The following is an 18,334-nucleotide window of genomic DNA, read 5'->3' as shown; positions in this document are numbered from 1 at the left end:
TTAAACCCCTTCATTGATAAGACATCAAAAATAGATAAACACATTCCCATTGCCAACCGTTTCCCCCCCACATGTGAGGCACCGTTCACACGAGGACGCTTGCGGGTAAAAACGACAAAATATTTTATCGGAAGTGCCTTTCGTTTAGACGGTGACAGCGTTTTTGGGGCTTAAAAACGCAAAAATCTGAAACCACCCTCCAAAGTGGAAAAGTTAAATCCTCTCCTCCGTAGCGTGTCGTCTACACTGACAAGACACAAAACTCTGATCTGATCTGCTCACGTCACGTATGTGTTTACGTCACATACATGCTCCAGTACAGGAAATAAAGAAACGTGGGATTATTTCCATGGTGGGACCTTCAAGCTGCTCTGGCAGCTCTAATAAACTTACAGGAGTCTTTCCACCAAATGTCCAGGATATGTACAGATAGTATTAGTGAACAGAGAAGGATCTGTAAAAACCTCTATCACATTCTGGATGCAGCAATTGGTCGGAGGCGAGCCAGACGGCTGTGAACGAGACCTGGGAGATCTAGTGATGGTGGAGAACTTTGTGGAAGGAGTAGCTGATGAAAATGTGTGCCGTTAAAACTTCTGCATGCCCAAAGATGCTCTTATGGCTTTAAGTGATGCCGCCTGGCTGCATACAATCACATTCCACACACTTTTGCGTCACCGTATGCAGCAGATTTCCTCCTGAAAACGCTCGTCTAAACGAGGAATAAAAAGTGAAGACGAGACGCCACTTTTGCGTCTTCTGTTCAGACCGTCCTCGTGTGAACGGGGCCTCAATCAGAAGCTGGAAATCAGGATGGTTGTCATACTAGTGTAGAACGCTCTGTAAGAGATATCAGGAACCCGTGTAAATGCCTGGGTGATGCTTCAATCCCTACACCAGGACAGTATCAGTCTGGTGTCCTGTGTGGAACCTCTGGTAGGGTTTCGCCCCACAGACAGGCCTGACCTTCATCACACATCACCAGGTGATGATGGGAGAACGGGAAGAAACCTCGCTGCGCCAAAACATACAAGCATGCTCGCCTTCACAGCTCACAGACAGAGAGACGGACAGAAAGACCCCCCCTCCTTACGTGGTTTTCCCCTCCCCTTTCTCACCCCACCTCCCTCTCTCTCTCCCCATTTCTCCCCTTCTCGCTCTCTGACAGTCCTGGCACTGTGAAAAGTTCAGAGCTGTCAGGGGGAATGTCAGACGACTGCGTAGAGCTATCAGCTGAACACATACACACAACCCCAGACACGGTGGCACACACATTCATAAGACTCATTCTTTCACTCCTTTTTTACTGAGATGTAGACAGGCGTTTGACACACAACTCTGGACTGGGTCACACTGTTCCGTTAATCATCATAAACCAATTTTAAATCGGCCGTTAATTAGTTTATCGCAGATGTATTTTGAATATCTGTTCATCTGTAGCAACACAAACGCAAAGACAAATGTAATTTTGCATCCCAGATAACAGAACTAAGGCATGTTAAATATTTGCTGTGTGCAAGCTAATAGTATATATCTACACTGCATTGCAAACACAATACAGTTTAATAGGTTATAATCGCCATAAAGGAGGTTGTGTCTTTGATTAGTTAGCAAGATTATAGAAAAACTGCTGCACCTAACTTGATGGAAGGGTGCAACAACCCAAAATATAAATATAAAATAATAATATGTAATATTATTGCAAGATAGGGCACATTCTGAGCACAAGTCAGCACTCTAGATTCCTCTCCGCTCCTCCAACAGCAGCCAACTAAACATAACCTTCCACTTGGGTAATACATGTCAGTGTCTTTAAAATCGGTCAGAGTAGTTCTCTTAATTGATCATTTAGTTGTTGTTTGTATCCTTTTATCATTTAAAAGTAACAAAAAGGCCCTAGTGAGGATCGAACTCACGACCCCTGGTTTACAAGACCAGTGCTCTAACCACTGAGCTATAGAGCCCTTGATGAGAACTCTTATATCATATTGAATTCATAAAGACAACACCTTGAACTATTATGGGCGTGGTGGTAGACTAGATCAACAAGTTACAGGAGTCCTGAACTTCGTGATGCAGCATCAGCTGGCTGAATGCAGTTCACATCAAGATTATTTTTCTGCATCTTACAACTGTGATAAATTACCTATTTATATACAGTACATACAGTATATTTTCCTATTTCACACCAATGTAGCTGTTATTATGCATTAAAACATTTTTATGACAGCATTCTACATATGGGCGACACATTTAAACACAAACCTTTTTTTTTAATGTGTCACTGATTTGTTTAACTTCTATATTTGCGTTCTATATAACCACAATTTCAAATAGTTTCAAACACCTTTCTTGATGTAACTGCAAATCTAAGTGAAGATATCATCCAAAGTTTTTCTCTACTGTCCATTTTAGGCAACTCTATGGCCAGACGAGGGCGTTCACTCCGGGGCTCCCAGTCCCAGCTGCTCCTGGACATGCCTCTACGCACCCAGAGCCAGTGTAGGTGGACGCACACACACAAACATGCCATTTAAAACTCCAAAAAAAAAAAAAAAAAAAAAAGGTAATTTTATGTGCTTATTTTACAGTGAGCGGTATCGACTGTGTGCACGTGACTGATGCCGTGAATCAAGCCAAGCAGTATTCATACCACCTGAGACCACACAGTGCTGGACAGGGGACCAGAGGCCGGGGGAAACATTGAAGACAGACACACACACCTCTTTGAGGTTTCTCAGCTGGCTGGTGGCCCTACCTCTATAGAATTACTTTACACATTGTTCGGTCAATGCACCGAGCTTTTTAAAACCTGAGACCACATAGTGCTGGACAATATAAATGAAAATGAAAATGAAAATATTGAAGACACACACACACACACACACACACACACACACACACACACACACACACACACACACACACACACACACACACACACACACACACACACACACACACACACACACACACACACACACACACACACACACGCGTGCGCGAAGACACACACACACACACACACACACACACACACACACACAGACACACACACACGAAGACACACACACACACACACACGAAGACACACACAGACACACACACACACACGCGCACGCACGCACGCGCACACACACACCTTTGAGGTTTTCTCAGCTGGCTGGCGGCCCTACCTCTATAGAATTACTTTACACATTGTTCGCTCAATGCACCGAGCTTTCTAAAATTAAGCCATGACATCAGAGCCATGACCTCACAGGGTGGGGTTAAGTCTACAGAAATGGTGTGTGTAAAAGATAACCTTTCATCCATTGTGGAAGGAACACATACACACGCTTTCTCCCTCGTTCTCCATCGGTCTCACACACACACTGAGATAACCTTTCCTCCTGTTGTGGAGAATGAGGCAGTCTATCAACAGCCGGTCATACAGATAGCCCACCTGCAGCCACAGACAGACAGACACACACACACACATACATACACACACAGTTACTTTCAACATAACAGTCTGGTGTGATAAGTATTTTCCCTCTCAAGGGAAAGATGTATTTCCAAACCATACAGTTATAATTTACATTAATATGCATTTGCACAAATATACTTAGTCGTGTATAATTTTTGATGTACTTCAATATTTGTTTTTTGTTGTATTATAAGATATATTAAAATAAAATTCGACACAAAACGAAAGCTTTAATTTATTTATTTTTTTGCTTTTTTATTCTTTTTTAAATTTAGTTTTTATAAATCAAAAGTCACCAGGTGCCCCTGAAAGCCCTAGACAACGTTTGGCAACAACAATACTCCGAGGAGGCAAAAGGAGGACAAACAACTACCAGACTAAGAATGAAGCAATAAAGAGGCAGCTTAGGACACAGAAAAAAACTGGAGCTCTTAAAACAAGAATGTGGAGTATTCATTGTCACGTACAATAAAAAAAAAAACATGTCACTACCCCACTGTATTCCTGTCTGAATGTTTTGTTGTATGCATCACTTTGTGCTCTGTGAGTGCTTTGATTTTGTAAAAGTCACTGCGAGATGTTTGAGAGGGTGAACTGAGAAACACACCAGGTGACGGTCAGGTGGGTCAGTACATGTCTCGGAGACCCAGGTTACCACGACGAGCAGAAGAGCCGTGAGCCACGGTGACGCTGTAACAGTAGAGCAAGTCCGTCAACCACTGCTCCCTGGTCGCACCCCGGGAATACCTCTGCAACAAACACAGAGAGAAATCATGAGTTAATACATTAACCCATTGACGCCTAAAACTTCCTGTAAAACCTCTGGGCGATTTTAAAATAAGCCCCTAAAACCTGAAGTTTTTCTGGAAATTCAACAGAAGTGTCAACGCTTCTACTAAATAATAGATTTTTCAGCCTCTGTAGCAGATAGAAATGAAATTCAAAAAGTATTTGAAAGCTTATACAAATACTACAAAACGAGGTATCCGCTTTCCAGGCTTCAATGGTTTAATACATATCTCTACATCCAAATAGGGGTGTAGATCCCAAGTTTCATCCCGATACGATATTATAGGCCTTCGATATCACAGTCTGCTACGATACAATTTCGATTTGATTAAATTCAGGATTCTGTGATCGATATGTGATATAATTTGCCCATTTAACCCATTGAAGCCTGGAAAGTGTTTACGTCGTTTTGTAGTATTTTGTATAAGCTCTCAAATACTTTTTGTATGTCATTTCTATCTGCTACAGAGGCTGAAAAATCTATTATTTAGTAGGAAGAGTTCACACTTTTTTTTCCAGAATTTTCTAGAAAATTAGAGGCTTATTTTAAAATCGCCCAGAGGTTTTTCAGGCCTCAATGGGTTAACACAATCAGTTACATTTATGTCAACTCACAAAAAAGCTGCTAAAATATGATTTGACAAGTTTATTACTGAGCTCTTTTAGACAAAAATGCAAATAAACACATTATTTTTAAAATAAAACAAATAAATATAGAGTACCAATTTCAATATAAAGGCATATCTTAAAGATGATATGTATTGATATTTTAACTTTGCATCAATCGATAATTTAAACTACATTACTATGCGTTATACATACATATATATAAATACATACATATATATAAATATTATTGTTATATAACTGCATATAGTAAATTAACATAGGGAGAAGGGATTTAATAAGCTTTGGCTTCTTCACACTCCTTTTGAACACAAATAAGTGTTGAGTCTTGTTGTCGTTTCATTTTTGTGTTGTTGTTGTTTATTGTTGTTTGTTTGTTTTTAAATGTGAATTTTGTGTTCAAATAAATTCTAGATCAATCAATCAATCAATCAATAATTAAATTGATACAGATCGGTTGAATTGTATTCTGTCCCAGTGAACGGTACAGTCCGAGCTTGGTTTACCGTGAGGTGCTGTATGATCTCTTGCAGCAGCGCAGCGTTGGCCAGCAGCTGGTTGTGGAGCGGCGTGTGCTGCAGGAGCATGGACAGGATCTGTCCCAGCTGTGGCAGCTCCTCCTCACTCAGATCTCCAACACGCATTAACTGCAGAACCATTCTCAGCAGGCGAGGAACGGTGCTCAACGCTGACACACAAGCACCCCATATCGCCTCCCTGCAAATGTGACACAAAGGTGTTTTAAAACCAATTGTTGTAAATCTTTATGGCCTGATAATGGCAAACTGCTGCTATTAAGCTGAAGATTTAAAAAAAAAACAGGGGATCATTTCCAAACACACATCTGTATAAAAAGGTAGCGGCCCATTCAAAACACACCTTTTATGGTTAGTTTCGGCAGGTAGCTCCTGCTGCAGGGTGATGAGCAGAGCCAGCAGGCTGAGGCAGCACTGAGACAAGAAGCGCAGCACGGGCTCGATGGGTAGGATGGACAGGTCCAGTAATCTGGAGACAGCTCTGAGCAGCCCAGCCGCCATATTGTCGGGCACCACCCCTAACTTGGTCTGAGACACGCATAAGATAGATAGATAGATAGATAGATAGATAGATTACTTTATTTATCCCCGAAGAGAAATTCGGTTGTCACAGCAGTCCGGTATTCAAGTACAATAAAATACAATAGAATAAAATACTGAGGTAGCATAAATAGAAACAACAATAGAAAAAAAACACAGAATAGAACAAGGACACAAGTTTAAAAAAGCAGATCAGTTGGTAAGTTGGCAAGATGATGGTAATTATACTGATGATATGATGCAACAATGCTATAGTGACTAGACGGTATATAATTGTAACATATAACATAAGCAGGATTTTCATTCTGTATCATTTTTTTAAATAAAGACATTAGCAGTAAAGCAAAAATGAAAAGTAGTTCAAGGTGTCAAATGGACACTATGATTGAGAAATTAAAACAGTTTCTTACCAAGTATTTACAAACACCGTTTTGTAAGATGTCAAAGCACTGAGACTTTGAGCCCAGAGTGTCCAGACAGTGGCAGACTTCCTATAAATTAAGCAAAAAATAACTTCATGTTAGTGGTTGACTGATTGGGCTGATAAATGCCATTTGGAGATATTTGGCATTGGCAGATGCCTCTGCTCACAGGTACAAAAATGTATTTATTATTTATCTAATATTTCACAGAGACAACACCAGGGAAGGCCACTTCACTACCATTGTTAACTTTCTTTTTTACTTTGGGAAGTTTACAGTTTTTCATTCTCTCTCAGAAACAAAGAGATGCTGCTGATGAATTTGTTATTAAATGGACTAAAACTTTATTGGTTTTTAAATTAAATTATTTGATTTTTTTGCACTACAGACAGCACGTTGTGTCTCATTTGTAAATATGAAATTGTATTTTATCAGATCGGGGGGAAAAAGAAAAACAGCAACATGATAGACAATATCCCCATTTCCCAAAGTTTTGATTTCCCATTCAAACATTTTTACAATCTTCAATAAATTATGTTTTATGCGGAAAAAAATTGGCAGAATGGTGAAACAAAACAGCAGTTATGCTATCACAGTAAAAATGATTAAATAGAAAATCATGGAAAAACCTCAAACAGCTTTAACCTGCGTTTATCAGACAAACCACATTGCTGCTGTAGATAAACAGCATGAGAGTATTTCTACATTCCTCTCTGGATGAAATGAGGCCGAGATTTGATTCTTGTTTGGATGGACACAAGAAGCCGCCACAAACTTTTTAAAAGTGAAAAATAAGGTTCAGCTTTTCCTCATTAACTTCAAATCAAAATCAAAATTCTCATTAGCTTTTATCAAATTGAGGTGCGCGCGTGTGTGTGTGTGTGTGTGGTGAAGTGCGGGACTAAGTTTGGAGCCAGTGTGTGTCAGAACGGTGCACCTGTTGGCATTCTCGCCGTCATTAAAAACAATCCCGTCTCATTAGTCGAACCAGAGTTGACACAGTCCGTCCCTTAATGCTGCCCCCCCTCGCCACCATGTGTCCCCTCCCTCCTCCTTCCAGCCACTTGCCTGTGATTGACTCAGACAGGGAGATGAGAGAGGCAGGATCTGAGGGCTTAATTGAGGAGCTGAATTAGTGATTATAAGCCCCCCACATGCTCACACACACTTGCCCCAGGGCATAGTTACGTTAACTGTAATTTCTGTGCAGAAATGTCACACTCCCATCATGCCATGGGCTCTCATTAGCATTTGTGCATATCCGCTATGCCCGATAACCACGCATCTCCAACCTGCGCACCGCGATAAAGGTTCCCCTCTCAGCCGTAGTGCCACGATAAAGCTTCCACCCTCTGAGCTCTATATGAGAGACAGAGAGGGACACGGGGGGACTGAAAGACCACAGCTGTGTCCAGAATATCAACACTTTTCAATTTTCAAAACAATATCTTTTCACATCCTTCCTTCACCTACTAGTCTCGTCTAGGTTCATTGTCAATGTTGCATCCGAGTGTTTCTGCTTGGTAAGAGTTATGTGTGTGAGGTTTGGGGGTAATTACAGGCCAGACCGTGCAGTGAACACACCTCAACAACATCCCAGTGGTGTGTGAACTGTTCCATCGGGGTGGGGTAGAGGCTGAGAGGTGAAAGAGGGGAGGGAGGCAGGATGTTCTCGTCGCCGGCCTCCTGCAGGGCAGCGAGCTTGTCGGATGTGAATCCAGTCAGGGTGGAGAACAAGAAGCTGATGTAGTCCACGTCCTGCACAGCCGCCTCCTGGCTCCCAACCGACCACCCGCTCAGAGACGACCTACAGAACACATTGCGTGAACACGTAAAGCACGCGTTAAGCTGGAACTCCACATCATTTACACTTGTTGGACGCACATTATTTTTCCTGCTTTCTTATCACATTTCTTAGGATTATTCCCACTGCCGTTTTGTAAAAGCACCACATTGAGCATAACAGGGGGAACAGATCTGTAACAGTAGGAAATGGGAGTGAATAAAAACAAGTGTGTTTTGTGAAGCCTGGGAGGCACATGCAGACCGAACTGTCTCCTCAATACTCCATGACGACTCTGCATTCCTACCTCCCAAAGAGCTCTTTGTATCATTATGCACACATCCCAACCCATCTGAAGTCAGCACTCCCTCCTCTTTAAGATTTGTACCACACTGCCCCACTGACACGATCAGAAGGCCAGACGCACAAATGCATGCAGATACACACAATTGTTGAGGTAAAAGGTAAACTGTGGGTTTGGTACCAAATACAAAGTATAAAAACTGCTTTTATTGTCAGCCATAAGTTGAATATCAAATGTACAGGGCATCTATATCAACACCTGTCAAGAGGCAGGTAAAAAAAAAACTGGTCTGTGAAAGCGCAACACTGCCATCTGATGGTGGCAGGTGAGCATTCAACACTATTTCCTGTTGATGTGAGGATATTCCTGCTCTGTCCTAAACTGGAGCATCTTCTACTCACACATGCCAATAAATTGAACTTAACCCATAAGAACCCATGGTGACACCTGTGTAACAAACACTTTAAATCTTCTAGAATCTCCCATATTCAGCTTTATGCTTCACATTAACTCATTAAATCCCAAAGCGACGTATACTCAACACCCTGGTGTGGTGGTCATGTGACTTTGACAAGAATTGACTTCTCCAAAATGTGGCTGTGAAATGTGAAAAATTTTTAACAGCTTATTTTTTCTTACTAGGCTAAGTTTCAACCCATTTAACAATTCTAATCCATTAATAGTTGTGTCCTGTGTTGCATTTAAGTTGTTCTGACCATATATCCTGAACAAATTAAAGTCACAAATGTGATATATGTTGTGGAGATGCAAAAGAAAGGTAAATTTGTGTCTCTGTAAGCAGAAAATGTGTCTAGTTTTTTTCTATTTTAAAATAAGAAATATCACAAACATAAATACCATAAACGCTCAATGTAACATTTATGTCACATCACAGATCTTTGACATTTAGGGGTAGTTTTTTTTTTTTAAAAACATCAGACATGTGTTCTATTTGGTCCACTTATAGAACACATCCTTTAAGGATAACTGGGTCTGGGTTCTTATGGGTTATGTGACCTCTGCAGGTGTATGGGAGAAGTTCAAGCTCACCTAAGGTGTACGATACGAATGAGGGAGGCAGCAAGGCCGGCAGAGATTCGTCCAGCGGTGCAGCAGTGGCTCAGATTAGCAAGAAGAGACGGGGACATCTTTGGTAGAAAGTACAGCAACTGCACCATTCGCTGCTGGGACTCTGCTGGTAACAGCACCATAATTCCTTCCTGTGGATCTTCACACACAAACGAAAACATACACATGCACACACTTCATGTTTAATTACATAGAGACAGCATTGCTACAGGGTGATTGGGCAATTTGAAGACATACTAGGAAAACCAGACAATGTTCGGACAAGTAAAAATAAAAAGAGTCAGACAGACGGACATATCCACTACACTGAGGGCTCAGATAATGTGTGTGTGTGTGTGTGTGGTGTTCTGCCGGTCTCTGACGCACATGCTGATGTCAGAAGCCCTCAAACAAAAGGAGTCTTGTGATGGTGAATTGCTGGCTCTGCCGCAGTTTCTGACCCCCCCCCCCCCCCCCCCCCCCTCTGTCACACACCAGTCTAACTATCCGACCATCATCAGAGCGGTGGGCATGTTCGGGCTTATTACTGCTCTCTCCGCCTCCGGTTGTAGTTCAGTTCGACAAAAGTTGTCTGAGCGGTGAAACATGGAGGTACACTGCCTCCTAGGGAAACAATGGTGTAACTTGTGGTTCATAGTTCTCTCAGCCTAGTGACATTTCTCTCTTGATAATTTGACCACTGTTGCTGCATTCTATATTGTTCAAACTGTTTGTGTTTATTTCCTACAATGTGAATACATTTATTTTTCCAATTCAGTAGTGGAAATAATAAACTAACTATCTAAATAGAGAGATTGCTTTTACTGCATCTCCCATTAATTAATCCTAAATCAGAAGCTAGAACTGAGCAGGAATTTAATTAAACAAGCCAGATAAAGAGCAAGACTACACTCTGTTCCCCCAAACTACTGTCGCTCTCTTTGGGTTTCAACCTTTCAGCCCCTGACGACACCCTGATCTGTGCTGACACATCAGGGGCCAGGTGCAAAAACGATGTATTTTCCAGTTTTAGTGGTGCATCTGAACAGTTGTATGCATCTGGCCCCTGGTATTTGCCAGATGTTGGAAAACACTGCAAACAATAAACTTGAGTGAAATAGCAGTTTTCTGTCCTGTGTGAGCTGGTAACTATTTGAATATTTAAATATGAATCTGACATAAATCCCATAATTTATATCAATAATTACACTACTGGTCAAAAGTTTTAGAACACACCAACTTTTCCAGAATTTAATTGAAAATGATGCAGTTTAATGTCTCAGTGTACTCTGAAATGAATGCACATTTGTAACATTTAAAATTCTTCATTGAGCATGATTGTGTTTTGAAAGTAAAAAAAAGATTAAAAATCACATTTTATGTTGGACTAAAGGACTAAAAAAAGACACAAAATGACAAAAAAAGACACCAAAAGACACAAAATGCCAAAAAAAGACACAAAATGACAAAAAAAAGACACAAAATGACAAAAAAAAAGACACAAAATGACAAAAAAAAGACACAAAATGACAAAAAAAAAGACACAAAATGACTTACAAAGACATGAAAAGAATTCAAAAATGGACAAAATAGGCCAAGACTCCATAGAGTTAAGTTGTTAACCCATTTCTTGTTCCCTGAAAAAGGCCTACTTGTGTAATTCTGAAATGTACATTATCTTTCAGTTTTGGTTAAGCTTACCTTTTTTTATTTACCTCTGGCAGTTCACCACTTACCTTTGTACCCTTTCAAGCTGTTCATTTGACTTGAACTGCTTGAATTTCAATAAAAAACTGGAAAAATTGGGGTGTTCTAAAACTTTTAACTGGTAGTGTATATGCAATATGACAAAACCCTCTATGATCACTGTCTCTTTGTTTGTCCCTCTGAGTGTGCATACCGTAAAGCGTGCTGGCGTGTGTGTGCAGACTGTTGAGCAGGTCTTTGTGTCCTCTAGAAGCAGCAGCCTGGATGGACAGTAGAAGTCGTGCAGAGAGAGCAGGGTTACGGTGGTCCAGCTGGGACAACTGCAGAGGAAGTGATGCCAACCAACGACACAGCACTTTACTCCTTCAGAGAGAGAGAGAGAGGGAGAGAGAACATACACTGGATGAATAAACTGCTTTCTAAACAGTCACTGGTCTGTGCTTACAATTTTTGAAACATGGTGGATATCAAAGGTCACGAAAACAAGTTGGTTTTTAAGATGAATTCCAAGTCATGACTAAGGAGTTCAGTTGTATAACCCATGCATAACTGCAGTATGGACCGAGACGTAGATGTGATGCAAAAACTTTCATTGATCAAGAAGCCCAGTGTTACTTATATTTTATAAGTAAGTTACTACACTGCAGGCTGAGATGTCATATGAGCGTCTCCAGCACGGATCGATTTCAGCACGTCTGCGTTATATACGGCCTCACTACTTTCTCCATGACACCCTCTAGACAGTATTATATGTCCTTATAATGAGAAACAGGGGTGTGACAGCTGCAGATAGCAGCTATGCTCCTGTCAGTTAAGAATAATTCTGATTCCCTAACATATGCACGGTGGTAAGAACAAAATTGGCACTGCATGTTTCATAAATCTGATGGTGATTTTGCATGGGCACTTATTTTGCGCGATAAGTAAGAACATGTCTATAAATATTGCTATAAGATAAAGACAGTTGGATTCAAAGTATCAAAGTTTAAGTTGAATTTAATTAAAGTCTTGTACAAGAGGAGCGTTTAAATCATGCAACACAGCGAGTACGGTTACAGAGAAAAAGGCTCAATGTGATAGTCAAAACTGTTGGTTTATATGCCTCCTATAGTGGAGGTTTCCAACGTCTAGCTGACTGTCTGACACAGATGCTGTTATTCTCAGTTCCCCAAAGTCAAAGGTACGATCAGCAGAAATACGTCTGACCCGTGTCTGACTCCCCCAGTCATGTGTACTTCCCTTTATATTAACATATAGTTAACCTCATCTAGCCTGCCAGCCTTTTGCAGAAACACTGGTCTGATGTAACCCAAAGCCAGTGCCTCTACATGCAGCAGACAGGGGCACATCTGCTTAGTATGATTAAAACGTTGGAAAAACCCCAGATTAGTAAAAATTTTTATAACAAATATATTAGTGTTTTCTCCTACAGATGGGGTACAAGTACAATTAAGAACAAATAAGCAACTCTGAATCTCCAGATGTTGAATAAGAGTTGCTGACATTACCTCGCTATGTGTGTATGTCCTTGCTCTTGCAGGTAGAGTTTGCTGTAGAAAGACAGCAGCAGAGATCGTGTCTGTAGAGTCAGGTGTCTCTGCTTGTAGTAGACATACACCGCTGCTAACAGGTCCTCTGTCACTGCTGCACAAATACAAAAAACATTCATACATTAATGTTCAAGTTACGTTAAAGATTTATTCTAGTTCACAAATTAGTATCTGGATAGCAACCCATAATCCGGTCATAGCAGAGCCGGCCCAAGCCTCCATGGGGCCCTAAGCAAAATTCAATTTCGGGGGCCCTCTATTTCTGCCAATATTATTGATTGTTGATCATTCACACACCTACTATAAACTCATTGCGGCTCTGGCAGTGTTGTTTACATTATGCTATAGTCAGCCTGGTATGTCTTCACACATTTAAGGGGGTGGCCCAGTTAATTACATAAATAATACCAATACAATAATGATACAAATGATACCAATGAATGAATGAAGTCCAGGGTGTCACATGTGTTTTTTAATCTAAAAATTTATCACATTCAACTATAGAGTGACTTGGGGTTAAAGCATTATTTTTACTGTAAAAGTGTCATCTGGTTTATTATTTTTGAAAAACGTGAAAACATTCCTTTTATCTTGGCGTTGTAGACATAAAATTGTATTTTTGTACAATAATATATCTTTGATCATAAAGAAAGTGTCACTCATGCATGCAAAATATTAAACAAAATATGTACATATTTTTTGTTAATTGCTCTTGGGGGCCCCCTAGTGGCCACGGGGCCCTAAGCAGTCGCTTAGTTCGCTTATGCCTTGGGCCGGCTCTGTGTCATAGGATACTACACTTATATTTCCTCAAATTTTAGGTCGGTTCTAATGTACATATTGCCCATATTAATAACATTAGAACCTTCTAATCTGAGTTCTTGCTTTTTTTAAGTCAGACACACTTTTAAATATAAACTGCCAGTGCTTACTTTTGCTTCTCTGTGTGAGCACCATCCGCCATACGGTGCCCAGTAGCATGTGGAGCTGCCTGTAGCTCAGTTTCACTCCACTGCTCAGAGTGTCTCGGACAAACGTCTTCAGAGGTGTCAGCCACTCTCCATCCGTCTCTCGTCCTAGTCCTTGCCTTTGACTGAGGGACACCATGACCTGGCACAGTGTGATGTTTAGGGCCAGAGGCTCCACTGTCAATCCTGGGATGGCTGCAGTCTGCTTATTCCTAAAGGAAGTGCAGAGGGATTACAGTTGTTATTGCCATTTCAGTTCTTCATAACAATGGGTATGATTACAGGTCCTGGGTAGTTTATGGATGCAATGTGGAATTTTAAGAAAATCTTAGGGGAGGTGTAATTTTTAATATACTTTACAATCTATTCACACATTGGAAATACAAAGTGATAAATACATTAATCTAGTGCAGGGGTGTCAAATTCTGGCCAAATTTGGCCCGTAGTGTAATACCAAATTATTATATTATTATTGTACTATAAAAGCTGACCCGCCGGTATTATATGGCGCATTTACAGCTAATACTACAAATCCCACAATGCCCTGCTGTTGTTTTGGCGCCTCAATCAGGACAGGACCCAGAAACGCTCATCTGTGACAGTCGTCATAGCAACCTCAAGCTAGAGCTGTCTCCCAGCTACCCCTTCCCAAAAATGGAGAAAAGAAAGGCAGAATTTATTAACCTGTTGAAAAAGTTTATTTTGATATTTAAATCAGAAGGATGCAAATAGAAAAGAGGCATACGATTTTTATTTAATTTTTATTTAATAAATGAATGACATTGATGTGTTTTTTATTTGAAATTTGATTTTGCATGTCTGCACTATTTAGTTATATATTGTATGTTTATAAGCGTTGCTGGTTCCATATTTAATGTTAAAGCAAAACATGTTTGGTATATATTAAAAGGTTTATTTGTTCAATGTTGGCCCGCGATTTTATTCAAGTTTTAAATTTTGGCCCATTGTGTATTTGAGTTTGACACCCCTGGTCTAGTGCTTCACATAGTGCCTTTAAGGAAGGGGGCAAGTAAGGATGTTTGTCCGACATATTTACACTGATATTTCTTACCTTTTGAGATCAACCTTCTTTCTAGATTTGGGTGTGTCCCGAGCACCATAGGGAAAGTTTTTCATAAAGTGCTGCTTAAATTCACCCAGGTATTCTTTGTAGAACCATGCATCCTACACAAAGACAAGGCATTTTTAGCAAACTACTTCCTTTATGAAAAACTTCTAGACAATATTTTTACTCTCAACTTCTCACCAGTGCATCCTGGTGCTCCTGCTGTGGTGCCAGTTTTCTCAGCAGCTGAAGAATAGACAACACCTGGAACATGACTGACATGGCGTCTGGAGTGAGCAGGTGAGCACCCTCAGTGTTGTTCCCGGGAGAGTCACTGGTACTGGCTTCCACCCAAACTTCTAGCAGAAGAGGCACCAGTGTGGCTGCAAAGCTCTGGACAGCCTCAGCTGAGTCCAGACTCTCACCCACTGCAGGTCCAGGGTCTATCTCGGGTCTGCACAGCAAGAGAATTGGAAAAAACAATGTTTTACATGAAATATAACTGTTTCAATTAAACTGAAACAAAGAGAAACTTAATCAACTCAGAACCATTTTATTAATTTACACATTTAAATGACATACCGACATAATGTGCACTAAAATGCCGTATCTTTTTAGTCAAATTTTGCTATGTATATTCACCTTCATTAAAAAAATATTGTTTTTTTATTGTTTTTTTTGGTGATATGTTGTAGGACAATTTGCAATGTCCAAATGCATAGTGCTAAGTGCCATGCACTTCAGCAGCATTTCAAATATTTGATGATTTCAAATGATTCTTTTAATACAGACAAATGTAACACTATGCACTATTTAAATATTATTTTATAATCAATTATTATTGTTTATTTGTTTATTTTGCACAGTTAGAATTACATAGAATGACAAAGATAACAAAAATGTAAAGTGCAGGGAGAGGCAGAAAACCCAGATGGGCTTATATAAAACCTCCACCTAAAATGTAATAGTTATAAGAAAGTAATAACAAAATAATAGAAAAAACATATGTATAACATCAACAAGTTAAAAGGACAAAAACAAAAATAACAATATACAAACAAAAATATGAACATGATATAAAAGTGTATTTGTGTGTGAATTAGAATTTTAAAACAGCAGTTAAATGGGCTTTTAGACATCTTTTGAAACAGTTTATACAGATGGAGTTCTTTGCCCAAGGTATTCCATAATTTTGGTGCCCCTAAATTTATATAAAATATTAGTTAAGTACATTTCTGTTATATGTTTACAAATGAGCGTCTCTGTCACCTGTTCCTTGATGATTAAAGGAGTTTGTGAAGTCATACCTGAGTCTGAAGGTGGACCGTGGAGTAGGTTTGGCCCCAGAATACTCGTACACCTTCACTCCGACCTTGCTGTAGGTGAGGTCCTCCCAGTTGAGATACAGAGGTGTAAGCCTGCCCTCTCCACTCGAGCCAAACACTCCTTCAGTTGGGTTAAAAATATCACTTTCCTCTACTGGTCTTTCCTCAACTACTGCCTGCAGAAAGCGGCCAAGCCTGAAAGTGAAACAAAACAAAGGGTTAACAGCTAGAATTATAATTGTACTTAATTCTTCAGAGCCTGTGTGCACATGGCCTCCATACCTGAGGAGCACAGAGAGCCGCCACTGCTGACTAGTCACAGCCCTGTTAGGGTTTACCGACAGCGCCCAGGTTCGTCCCTTAGGATCCTGGGCCTTTTTTGCTCCTGTGCTGCTTTGTCTGTGAGAGATCAACTCTAAGAAGTTAGTGAGGAGGACTGCAGGCCGTGATGCTAGCAGAGCAGGGTAGTGCTCCAGCAACACATCGAGAACCTTCATGGCGTCCTCATGGATGCCTGTCTCGATGTGGGTCATGGCACAAGACAGGTGGGCACTGAGGAGGGGGAAAAATGGAGCCACTCTTTCTGCAGGCACGGACTGTGCAATGAACCTGGAAGCAGTGCAGATTAAATTTGAGATAGTTTAGTGCAGGGTTGTCAAACTCAAATACACAATGGGCCAAAATTTAAAACTTGAATAAAATCGCGGGCCAACATTGAACAAATAAACCTTTTAATATATACCAAACATGTTTTTCTTTAACATTAAATATGGAACCAGCAACGCTTATAAACATACAACATATAACTTAATAGTGCAGACATGCAAAATCAAATTTCAAATAAAAAACACATCAATGTCATTAATTTACAATAATAATATAATAATTTGGTATTGCCTCGCGGGCCAAATAAAATTACACTGCGGGCCAAATTTGGCCCGCGGGCCAGAGTTTGACACCCCTGGTTTAGTGCATGTTATTTGAGAAATAAACAAAAGCCAATTTCAGTATTATTGTATTCCGGTCTCACAGTTGCATGACAAACCTGAGCACACGTGTAGCTGCAACCCGAACATTGCCATCTTTGTCTGTGAAAACAGCTGCCACTTCGGAAAGCAGGCGAGAAAGATGCTGCTCTAACAGAGATGGGTTAAGGGACAGCAACTCTTTCAACCCCAACAAGGCACTATTTTTCACATTGGCATTGTAATGGTGGAGCTGGGAAAGGAGGTCCTGGTGGATTAGACGTAAGGGAGAGAAAGCAGACAAACTGTATTAATCACAACATTAATTTATAGAGAAAGCATTCATCTGGTGACATGTGAAACGCAGATGAAGAACTTACATTAATACCAAGCTGTCTGTGTGTGGTGGGGCCACTTGTGTCTCTCTTCAGCTGTTCAGTTAGATGGATTCCCTTTGTGCGGAAGTTAGTGTTGGTGGCATTATCAGCTTTTGGTTTCGTCTTCCCCACCTTTAACTTGACCTTCTGGAAATCATCCTGTCTCTTCTTCTTCTTGGACTTCATTTCTGCAGTCTACAGTGAGATGATGGAACTGAATTAGTGCATTGACTTCCATACTGATCTGTGGCACATGTTTGGACCGGACTGCCAACGTATTAAAAACGTTTTTTTTCCTGCACAAACTGCTATTTTTTTTTTACCCCGACTCGTGGGAACGCTATATTCAGTTGCACCTGCGTTAACGTGAGGTCTGTTAGCTAGCTAGCATGTAGCTAACTGTCTCGTATCGTGGTTGAGCATCAAGCATGCGACTTCTTTATTTTACTTACCACAGAAAAAAAGTCTTGGTTACTACTGTCAGAGGTTAACACAGCAGTAAACACTCACTCGGTGTCTAGAGATAACGGGTTGCCCCCCTGCTAACAATTATCAATACATATATAAGAAAATATATTTTGTCTTGAATCGTGTTGATGCCTTGGGTCCTCTGACTCTGTGTACATGAAACGCTACATACCTGTTGGGTGTTCAGAGCGTAACGGCTGCGGGGCTTACAACGTGAAACCTATATAAATGGCACCTTATAGATGTTTTAAAGATTTATGCGCATTTGTATAAACTCACATGTTATTAGAATTAATACAATTAAAGATTCAAGTGTAATGAGAAATATTAACGTCAATTTCGGCAAGTTACAACGGCCAGCACCGGCGTC

The 18,334-nt window shown here is 40.4% G+C and overlaps 2 protein-coding genes and 1 non-coding gene across 5 annotated transcripts in view; 1 reads left to right on the top strand and 2 right to left on the bottom strand.

The window, feature by feature from the left end:
- invs (inversin) overlaps nt 1-2,912 on the top strand; it is a 33,305-nt gene extending 30,393 nt beyond the window's left edge. For both annotated transcript variants that reach the window (XM_059338661.1, XM_059338660.1), the window contains exons 18-19: nt 2,416-2,502; nt 2,592-2,912. In XM_059338661.1, coding sequence (XP_059194644.1) covers nt 2,416-2,502; nt 2,592-2,707 — 203 coding nt within the window. In that variant the 3' untranslated portion in view covers nt 2,708-2,912. The remainder of the gene's footprint in view (nt 1-2,415; nt 2,503-2,591) is intronic.
- trnat-ugu (transfer RNA threonine (anticodon UGU)) lies at nt 1,892-1,964 on the bottom strand. Its single transcript has one exon. It is a non-coding gene; the product is annotated as a tRNA-Thr (tRNA).
- A 781-nt stretch (nt 2,913-3,693) lies between the features above and the next one.
- Nucleotides 3,694-18,282, bottom strand: tex10 (testis expressed 10). Of its 2 annotated transcripts, none has more exons than XM_059338775.1 (16): nt 18,137-18,282; nt 17,500-17,691; nt 17,200-17,387; nt 16,437-16,763; nt 16,137-16,349; nt 15,031-15,283; nt 14,836-14,948; nt 13,728-13,975; nt 12,754-12,889; nt 11,439-11,608; nt 9,521-9,698; nt 7,968-8,190; nt 6,372-6,452; nt 5,765-5,949; nt 5,392-5,602; nt 3,694-4,218 (listed from the first exon to the last, which is right to left on the bottom strand). In XM_059338775.1, exons 2-16 carry the CDS (start codon nt 17,680-17,682, stop codon nt 4,096-4,098), a joined length of 2,832 nt encoding a protein of 943 aa, XP_059194758.1. In that variant the 5' UTR covers nt 17,683-17,691; nt 18,137-18,282; the 3' UTR covers nt 3,694-4,095. The 2 variants fall into 2 exon arrangements, with proteins under 2 accessions (XP_059194758.1, XP_059194757.1); XM_059338774.1 differs by lacking the exon at nt 18,137-18,282 and adding an exon at nt 17,949-18,130.
- Between the last annotated feature and the right edge of the window lie 52 nt (nt 18,283-18,334).

The sequence above is a fragment of the Centropristis striata genome, chromosome 8 (genome assembly GCF_030273125.1).
Source record: "Centropristis striata isolate RG_2023a ecotype Rhode Island chromosome 8, C.striata_1.0, whole genome shotgun sequence".
Classification (NCBI taxonomy): domain Eukaryota; kingdom Metazoa; phylum Chordata; class Actinopteri; order Perciformes; family Serranidae; genus Centropristis; species Centropristis striata.
Note: the sequence above shows the minus strand (reverse complement) of the source record. Positions and strands in the feature narration are given on the sequence as shown.